Source organism: Pholis gunnellus, assembly GCF_910591455.1.
Source record: "Pholis gunnellus genome assembly, chromosome: 4".
Classification (NCBI taxonomy): Eukaryota; Metazoa; Chordata; class Actinopteri; order Perciformes; family Pholidae; genus Pholis; species Pholis gunnellus.
In genome coordinates, this window is record NC_136530.1 from 27,079,517 (window position 1) to 27,089,516 (window position 10,000).

General features: G+C 43.5%; 1 protein-coding gene across 1 annotated transcript in view; it reads right to left on the reverse strand.

The window, feature by feature from the left end:
- nfia (nuclear factor I/A) overlaps positions 1 to 10,000 on the reverse strand; it is a 114,784-nt gene that overhangs the window by 17,129 nt on the left and 87,655 nt on the right. The window contains 2 exon segments of the mRNA XM_079158391.1: positions 1,311 to 1,438; positions 4,185 to 4,302. Of these exon segments, the coding sequence (XP_079014517.1) occupies positions 1,311 to 1,438; positions 4,185 to 4,302 (246 nt within the window).

A 10,000-nucleotide genomic window follows, 5' to 3' on the forward strand; every position in this document is an offset into this window, starting at 1 on the left:
GAATGTACAGTAGGACCCCATCTCTCCATCACATTGTGATCAGATCAGTAGGACCGCATCTGTGCATTTCAGACAAAACCTGTCGGCTAGTTTACTACAGCGGGGTGAGCCCCAAATAAACACATATTGCTGTGGTTTGACTTGCACTAAAATTCTAAAAGGGATGCCAAAATAACAAAAAAATGATGTAATGTTGTAAGATATCAGAATTCATGCTTTGACAGGTCCGTCCGCAAGGCGAAAAGCAAACAACTTTTAAAATGCTTGTTTTCTGAATGGAGTTCGGATCGATCAGAGCTAGGCTATGCTAACATCGTAGGTGCCATGTCAACACTCAAAATAACGTCATGTAGGTGTAAATACGGCAGCGAAGTTTATTGTTGTTTGCCATAGACAGTCTATCTATGGTTTATACACAAACATGTATCCACATTGTCTCTGTACAAATATGAGCTACTGTTGTAGAGCTGTGCGGACAGACTGTGGTCTTAATCTCTAGTTTCAAGTCTTCTTCAATACAGCATGATGTTCATTTAGTAAATGATGGTCCATTTAGAGTCAAACAGACCATAAAGCAGAGTATGCGTTAGGGCGGGCTTACTGTGATTCGGCATCTCTACTTCACTCCTCCGCATTCCAAATATGGTAACTTTTGCTCATTGGCTGCGAATCAAACACCATGGTGACGGCCATATTCCGAAATTGCCGAACTCGAGGCTTCAAAATGGCGGGCCACAAACCAATGGGTGACGTCACGTTGAGTAGGTCTACTTCTTATATACTGTCTATGGTCGTAACAGGGTCCCCCTGGCCAGCTGGCCTGATTTACACACTGAGATCTGATCACAATCCAGATAACAAGAACACATATTAAAGAGTCAACTTAAAAGGACCAGATGTCATTATTCCGTGACGTGCGTGGAGGAGATGGGGTCTGTACAAGTCTTTATGAGTATCTGTAGTCAGGTATAAAGACACAATTACCAGCACACATACTCTTTGTACACACACGCACCTCTGAGTCCTTAACATGAACATACACACACACTCTCAGAAACATACAGTACTTGCATGTCCCCTACATCCTCTCTCTCTCTCTCTCTCTCTCTCTCTCTCTCTCTCTCTCTCTCTCACTGTTACATGAAAGCGCCGATTCCAAAGCTGCTTTGGAATCGGCAGATTAAAGTTGGGATGTGTATGAGGGACATGTGTGTGGTGGCGGTGGAGGTGGAGGTGAGAGGGCTGGGGGGGTAAAGAGGCTTAGGGTTATTCGAGGATATGGTTGCTCTGGCGATGGGAGGGTAGCCTACCTGGCTCCACATCGTGCCAGCTGCTGGCCTGGCTGCCACTGCCCGGAGATCGACCCTGACTGGGGTAGTAGGACTCCTCGCCTGGACTGTCCACGTCCTCCTCCATACACTTTATCCTCTTGGCAGAGCTGGACACACACACACACACACACACACACACACACACACACACACACACACACAGAGGACAGACAGAGCAGCATTGTTAACCCCTGTATTGTTGGTCTGATAATTCTTCCTTTGGTCAGTGGACATGGTATTAGGGACAATAACAACCTTGTCCACAAAAAGAAGGCCTTGCGGTGTGAAAGAGAAATGTTGAAACTCTCGTCTCTGCTGCTGCTTCTCATTGAGCTCAAACAGTTTATGGACAAATTTGATTTTATGGACAGGAAACTCTCAGCGAAGTCAGATGTTTAAATGACTTTAACTTGCATAATGTCTTGCTTCCAGCTCAGATGTAGCTTAAGGAAATTAGGTCAGATGCTTTAAAATCTTCTTTTAATCAATAAATCATGTAGAAACGTCTTTCAACATCTTTCAATCATCCTATCAATAATCATATCTATAGTTTATCTACCTACCTACGATCTACCTAACTCCCTACCTACTTAACTCCCTACTTACCAACCTACCTATCTACATACCTTCTTACCTACCTACCTTCCTACGTTACCTCCATACCTAACCACCCTACCTTCCTATCTACCAACCTAACTTCCTACCTACCTTACTTCCTACCTACTACCTTACTTCCTATCTACCTACCTAATTACCAACCTAACTTCCTACCTACCTTACTTCCTACCTACTACCTTACTACCTATCTACCTACCTAATTACCTACCTAACTTCCTACCTACCTTACTTCCTACCTACTACCTTACTTCCTATCTACCTACCTAATTACCTACCTAACTTCCTACCTACCTTACTTCCTACCTACTACCTTACTTCCTATCTACCTACCTAATTACCAACCTAACTTCCTACCTACCTTACTTCCTACCTACTACCTTACTTCCTATCTACCTACCTAATTACCTACCTAACTTCCTACCTACCTTACTTCCTACCTACTACCTTACTTCCTATCTACCTACCTAATTACCAACCTAACTTCCTACCTACCTTACTTCCTACCTACTACCTTACTTCCTATCTACCTACCTAATTACCTACCTAACTTCCTACCTACCTTACTTCCTACCTACTACCTTACTTCCTATCTACCTACCTAATTACATACCTTCCTACCTACCTATCTTCCTACGTTACCTCCATACCTAACCACCCTACCTTCCTATCTACCAACCTAACTTCCTACCTACCTTACTTCCTACCTACTACCTTACTTCCTATCTACCTACCTAATTACCAACCTAACTTCCTACCTACCTTACTTCCTACCTACTACCTTACTTCCTATCTACCTACCTAATTACCAACCTAACTTCCTACCTACCTTACTTCCTACCTACTACCTTACTTCCTATCTACCTACCTAATTACCTACCTACCTTCCTACCTAACTTCCTACCAACCTAACTTCCTACCTACTTACCTACCTACCTTCCTTCCTACCTACCTACCTACCCCTGTGTTTGAAGGTGTTTGAACACAGCGAGCAGCAGAAGCTGTGTGTGACTCCGTGCTCTGCATCATTACTGTATGAATGATTGTAAACAGCATCTTAATAAGGTTAAAACACCCCAGAGTGAACACGTCCTTTAATGAGACCTGCTGCACGCTTCAGTTACCTTCACTGTGTTGGTGTTGTTTCAGGCTTTTACGTGTCAGAGCGGAGTGGACTTACAACAGCTACACGGCCGCTCATTAACACACACACATGCCAAAGGCCTCTCTTTCACCAGATGGGACTGTTTAACAGGAGGGTTAAGACATTTAAGTGTGTGTGTATGTGTGTGTGTGTGTGTGACCTGTATGTACACAGTGAGATGTATGAATGAAGAGTCTTTGACATTAGTGTAGACTTAAATATTACCATATGGAGCGGCTCCACTGCCTCGCAGCGCTGTGTGTGTGTGTGTGTGTGTGTGTGTGTGTGTGTGGGAGGTCTCTGGAGAGATGTGTGGAGTCAAAGAGGAAAGAGAGAAAGAGGGAGTGTAAAAAGACAGGAGGACACACACACTATAATCTGAGTCAGTGATTCGTTGTTATACGTGTGTGTGTGTGTGTGTGTGTGTGTGTGTGTGCGTGCTGCAGGGCAGGTATCTCAGCAGACAGACAGACGACTCTTGCGACCGCATCGATTTAAAAGAAGAGGTCAGGGCAAACCCTGCAAGCATGTGTGTGCGTGTGTGTGTGTGTGTGTAGTTAAGCTTTGTGAAGGCTAAACATGAAACTGTATTTGTGAGGACACAAAGCTCTTCAACACATGTGTGTGTGTGTGTGTGTGTGTGTGTGTGTGTGTGTGTTGTGCACATGTACTGTATGTACATTAATATGTATGATTGAATGTTTGTTTGTCGGGATTCATAATAATGTGTTTCTTAAATTCCCCATGAAGATGTACCACAGAGTAAAAATACTCCACTGCAAGTACAAGTCCTGCATTCAAAATATATAAGTCACAATGTACTTTAAGTACTTAAATCAAAAGTATTCATAGTGCATTCAAAGTACAATGTTTATTTCTGAAGTGGATACCAGTCTAAAGTAACATAAAACGGTGTGTGAAAGATGTATTTAGATACATTCCACCACTGCCTTTACATCAGTAAGGTGTTGTGTCTCAGTATGTTCCTGTTTTACTTTCTTCTCATAGATGTCTGTCAGAGGTGTAAAAGAAGTCTTTAGGTACAGTAAATAAGAATGGTGGACATAAGATCTAGGGCGCGTTTGCGTTTGTACCTGGAGGAGGAGGTGCTCGGCAGCGGTCTCCTCATGGCTCCTGGACTCATGTTGTAGTAAGACGAGCTGTCCAGGTCGGCCAATGAGAAATTTGGACCGGTACCGGCTGCGATAGGTGCTGGAAGAGAGAACGAGAGAGAGAAAACATTAATACATTTTGAGGTATTTCACATCTAATGTATGATCCCTCTAGTTGTTCTGGGTCTGCTTGGGGGGCCCACCCAGCTGCCCAGAAAGCCTCTAAAGGGAGGCGTCGCGATCCTGAACAACCTTCTCCCTGTCTCTGAAAACACAGAGACACCCGACCAGACCGCTCATGACCACAGGTGAAGGTTGCATCATAGTTCCATCCACCACACATGAAACTCATGGACAAGACCCTGAACTACTTCTTCACTTCCCAACCCAAAGGAAGGAATCCACTATTGTTAGAGGACTTTGGGAGGGGAGTTTACATTCTACAGTTGAAAATCTTCCCTCAATGGCTGTTACTTTGACTGATTTTACTCATTTTAGACTTTAAACTGGACTACCTTTGGGGCCAAATTAATGAATAAATTAACAAAAAAATAAACCAGAACGGTATTCGTGGGGATGCGGGGAAGGCTTGGAAGCAGCAGTTAAGACCTTTTGTGACGAATAAACGTGGTGAAAATGCAAAAATACACTGCTGTGAATATTTTGCATCAAAACTATCCATACCAGCAATATGGAAACAGTTTTTAATGAAAGGTCCGAATGGATTCGTGCAGACAGAAGACCAACAACCAGGATCCTATTGTCTGAGGTCAACTGTTGTACAGCCTGAAGCTACTTTTTAGATTTTCCTTTTAGTGAAATGCTCCGAGTGAATTTGAGTTCCCTCTGGTAAACAGTTACACAGCGTGTATGTCTAGGGCTTTTATTGTGAAAGGTAAGAACAAGAGGATTGGATCTGGTCTGCGCTGCCTTTGCCAAAGTTGATAGGAGTAAAAAAGTTTGCCATCTTAGCTCAGACTACGGAGCCTCCATGTGATGTTGTACACTACAGTGTACGTATTGAATATGTATGTTAAGCACAACCTGACTGGTTGATTTCATGGTGCAAAATCTCAGAAAAATCGCTCCGGAAAAATACTTTATTAAAATCCAAAAAAGATTTGCTGCACTTAACTCAGGTTGTGTGAACGTACTCTTGACAAAACAGAACAGTACAAAATAATATATTGATGTCAAATTCGAGCCACAGTAAGAACCCGCGGGCCCCATGATGAGTTCATGGGTCATAAAACACAAAGAGAGTGTGATTTGATGCGGTTTATAGTCTAAGACAAAAGTCATTTTAGTCTACAAGCTGTAGAAAGAAAGTTGAAAGAACTTTGAAATAAATACTCAAAGAAAATAGAACTGAACGGCTATCGCGATGAATCAGTAATCAAACTTCTTGGGTGAAAACATGTCGACGTCATCATTCCCACCGAACAAACAACACGATGAGAAACCAATCGCCTCCCTCTGCTGTGTGTTAATACCACACTTAATATGTTCAATATTAGCACAGGGCTCTAATGGTGACATTATGTAATAGTTGTATATGAGAGCAGTTTGCGCAGGACATTAGCATCCATCAACAAAAACAAACCGCGCTCCTCTTCTTCACGTCTTTCCTTTCCCTCTCTGATCTGTCCATCTTATGCCGTTTACCCTCCTCCGCATATCTCTCTCTCTCTTCCTCTGCTTCTCTCCGGGGAGGGCAGCCTTTGCACAAAGGCCTGCGAGGGCTTTCACTATTAAAGGAGCGAGGGGCGAGAGAGAGTGGAAGAGTGATGGAGGGAGAGAGAGAGAGAGAGAGAGAGAGAGAGAGAGAGAGAGACAGACAGACAGACAGACAGAGAGAGAGTCGGCTCTTTGTTGTCAAACGCTTCAATTTGAAAATCCTGCTGAACAAAGGCAGCAATCAGCTTCAAACCCGGACATCCGTCTAGCCCCTTGCCTCCAGCCCCCCCCCTTCCATCCCTCCTCTTCATCGCTTTATTGACGGAGAGCATGATGGCGTGATGGGATGAAAGGAAGAGGAGGAGGAGGACTGACAGGACCTGGTGGGTAGTTTTCTGCTGAGCTCAGCAACGTGAGCTCGCTCTATCTATCTATCACTCTCTATCACTCTCTCTCTCTCTGCCCTGCAGAGATAGAACTGGCCTGAGAGAGCTGCACGCACGCACGCACACATGCACACACGCACGCATACATGCACACACGCATGCACACACATTGGCCATACACTTTCCTCAAGGTCTAGCACGGAGTACTTCATGTGCAACTAAGTACAGCCAATGTAAAACTATGCAAATTAAGTAACAAGTGCTGTGTTTCAGCATATATTGTAGATCAGTATGTTTACTACTGCTCAGGATAATTTGCTATTAGCAGCTCCATGGATGTACATGTAATGCCATATAAGTCAATTATAAATAAACAAAAAAAAAAAAAAAAAGCTAGTCCCCTAGCGGTGGGGGACTGAGGCGTCGGGGTAAATTAGCCAATTCTCGTCTCGTTATGGTCTGATGAACAGTAAATTCATCAAATTCAAATCCCCATTTAGCTATTTCTTTCCAAGCCGAATCCCTCTATGATGCACAGGTTGGCAGGAAAGAGTCACATTCTGGAGCCATTTACCTCCAGGAGGACAACTCTGAGACTGTTTACAATTATGTTGCTGCACCTATTATTGTACCTGTACTTGTATCTTTACCTGTACTTGTACTTGTACCTTTACCTTTAACTGTCCTTGTACCTGCACCTGTACAATTAACTGTACTTGTACCTGTACCTGTACCTGTAATGGTACCTTTACTTGTATCTGTACCTGTACCTACTTGTACTTGTACCAACACAAACTCAGACCCTTGCTTTATTTGCTTTCAATTTTCTTTTCATATCATTTCTGTAACGATCATCGCAGCCTGCAGGGGGCGCTACCACAACTTGAAACTGTTCGTTTTAGGTCATTTACTGTATCATCTCGTTATTATCTCATGTCAGACAATGTTTTTACGTTGTAATCTTATAATTAGTAAATGATTCACTGATTTTATAACTTTCTTATGGCGCTGTTTTTATTGTTTTATTCTAATGTTTTATTGGCCATGTATAGCCAGTTGTAACAGTTTTATTGGTAGTATTATTAGCATTATTATTGTGATTGTGCCATTTGTGCCGGGGTGCCCATATGGCGTTGGCACACCACCAGGTTTTGTGGGTGTGTGTGTGTGTGTGTGTGTGTTGCCAGGGGCGACGGAGGGCAGGAGGAAGGAGGGATGGATGAGTTTGAACCGTGCAGGCCTCCAGCTTTATTCATCTTTTCATCCCTGCATCGCAGTGTGTGTGTGTGTGAGTGTGAGTGTGTTGGGTGGGAATGCCTCCAGATGAAGGTACTGGAAGGTGCCAAGTGGGTCATCTGCCTTCTTATCTCTTTGTGTGTGTATGTGTGTGTGTGTGTGTGTGTGTGTGTTCTCTGTAGATGTGTGTGTGTTCGGTGTGTGAGCAGCAGGAGTGTTATGCCATCATATCAACTTAATCCCCAAATCCTTACGTCTAATATCAGCTCTCCTGACACACTTGGAGGAAAGTGTGTGTGTGTGTGTATGTGAAATTTGTGTCATTGCCAAGGTGCGCCCTGGCACTCTGAGACATGCATCTGTGTGTGTGTGTGTGTGTGTGTGTGTGTGTGTGTGTGAAGCCGATTGAGCTTGTTACAAGTGTCTATAAACATCCAAGTGGTTCAGAGACACACAGAGAGAGAGACCTGCAGCTCTCAGTCAGAATTAAGAAGTATAGCTGATGTATATGTATGTACAGTAGGCTATGTATATATTCTGTATATACAGAATATATTTGCAAACCTGATATTGTTCATTGGTTTTTAACCTGACAAAACATTCACCCGTAGGTCTATTGCTCGTGTTTCTCTCTTCAACATTAACACACCTGCTGCATACCTTCACATTTACAGTTCAGTGGATTAATCACTTGGTCTGTAATACATCACAAAACAATACAAACAACTGTCCATCACAGTCTCTTGGAGCCCAGGGGGACGTCATTAAATGTCTATTTTTGTTCAATCAATAGTCCGAAAAGTTAATCTTAAAACAAAGAAGAGCACCGAAATTGTCACTTTTGAGAGCCCAAAGGTCCCAGGTTCACTGATTGTCAGTGTGTTTTGGTAGTTTAATCTGGACCAGTAAAGTACATTCCCCTTTATTGGTCATGGGAAAATGTAAAGGGATGGAAATGTGGTAGAGGAAGAGAGGTAGCCCCCAAAGCTGGAACCGAAACAGGGACGACACGATTACGTGGCGTTCGCTGTATCCACGCAGCTAATAAGTTTTAAAGTACAATATCAACAAGGGCAAAGACCTGCATTGGTGCCTACAGTTGTGGCTTTATGTGAAAAAAAAATAAACCTTTATTATTTTAGTTTATAATAGCTCACATGGTGCACGATTCTAAATAAAGTCTGGTCAGGTACACGTTGGTCTTCTGGTGAATAATGAGGCTGCCACGTACTGTGTGCTCTGTATCAACATCACACAAAGGGTCCGACAGAAAATATCTGTCCAAACTTTGGACGAACTAAACTTAATTTTCGAGCGACAGAGCTTCCTATTTCCAACAGGAAGTGTCAACGTGAGTTTCATTAAACAATTTTCCCCTCAACCTTAACCACGAGGTAATTCTTGTAAAAGAAAACAATTAAACTGTGAACTCTGGACGGCATAAAGTCACTCACAGCAGAGAGGAGAGGAAATTGTTGGATGTAGTTTGAGAGTTACAGAGGAGGTTTTGGGGGAACACCAGTAAAAGCAGAGGGTAAATGACAGAAAGAGACAGAGTGAGAGAAAGAGGGGGGGGGGGGGGGGGGGGTGATTGAGGAGAAGTCAGAATCCAGTCTGCAGAAATATACTGAACTGACCAATTACATTTAATACACGGCCGCTACGCTAACCTATACTCTCTCTCTCCCCCCCCCCCCCCCTCTTTGTGTGCTGCTTTAATAGGATATTGATCGACAGAGAGAGATTCGATTGGCCTGCCAGTGAATTGTGTAATGGCTGCACAACGCCAAGGTCACCCGCTGTGTGTGTGTGTGTGTGTGTTTGTGTGTGTGTGCTGTGTTCAATACCCCCTCCTCCACCCTCCCCTCCACCCCCCGGCCGACCACTTCTCATCTTCTGGTAAGCTATAGGCTTCAGTCACCCCTGCAGACCCCAGTGTGTGTGTGTGTGTGTGTGTGTGTGTGTGTGTGTGTGTGTGTGTGTGTGTTCATTCCCTCTATAAAACAGCCAACATGTGTAGCACAAGTGTAGCCGGTACAGTAGGCGTTACACCAGACACACACATATTCATTCAGTGTTTGCATGCCAATGCAAACTCAAAGGGAGGTGAACTCGCACTGCGTTCCGTTCAGCTTTTATTAGCAATACCAGTTGACAACAACACATTATGACGGGTGTTTGATGCGACACAGAGAGGCGACTATTGGTTCAAGACAACGATGGTGTTAGCGTAGATACTACGAACCATCTGGCAGGTCAGGTTATGAAATTTACCGTTGAAAGTATGATGACTTGCTGGTTTCTGAAGTATTTTGCGCCACTGTAAATTCCCATATGTTTACTTTATGGCTATCAGTTTGGATTATTTTAACTCTGTTATCGGGTTTTTGGCAACGCCAGTCTGTCTGTCCGCCACTTTGTTCCAGACTGAAATATCTCAACAACTATGGGATGGATGGTGATGAAGTGTGAGTCAGACGTTCATGCTCCTGAGCTGAT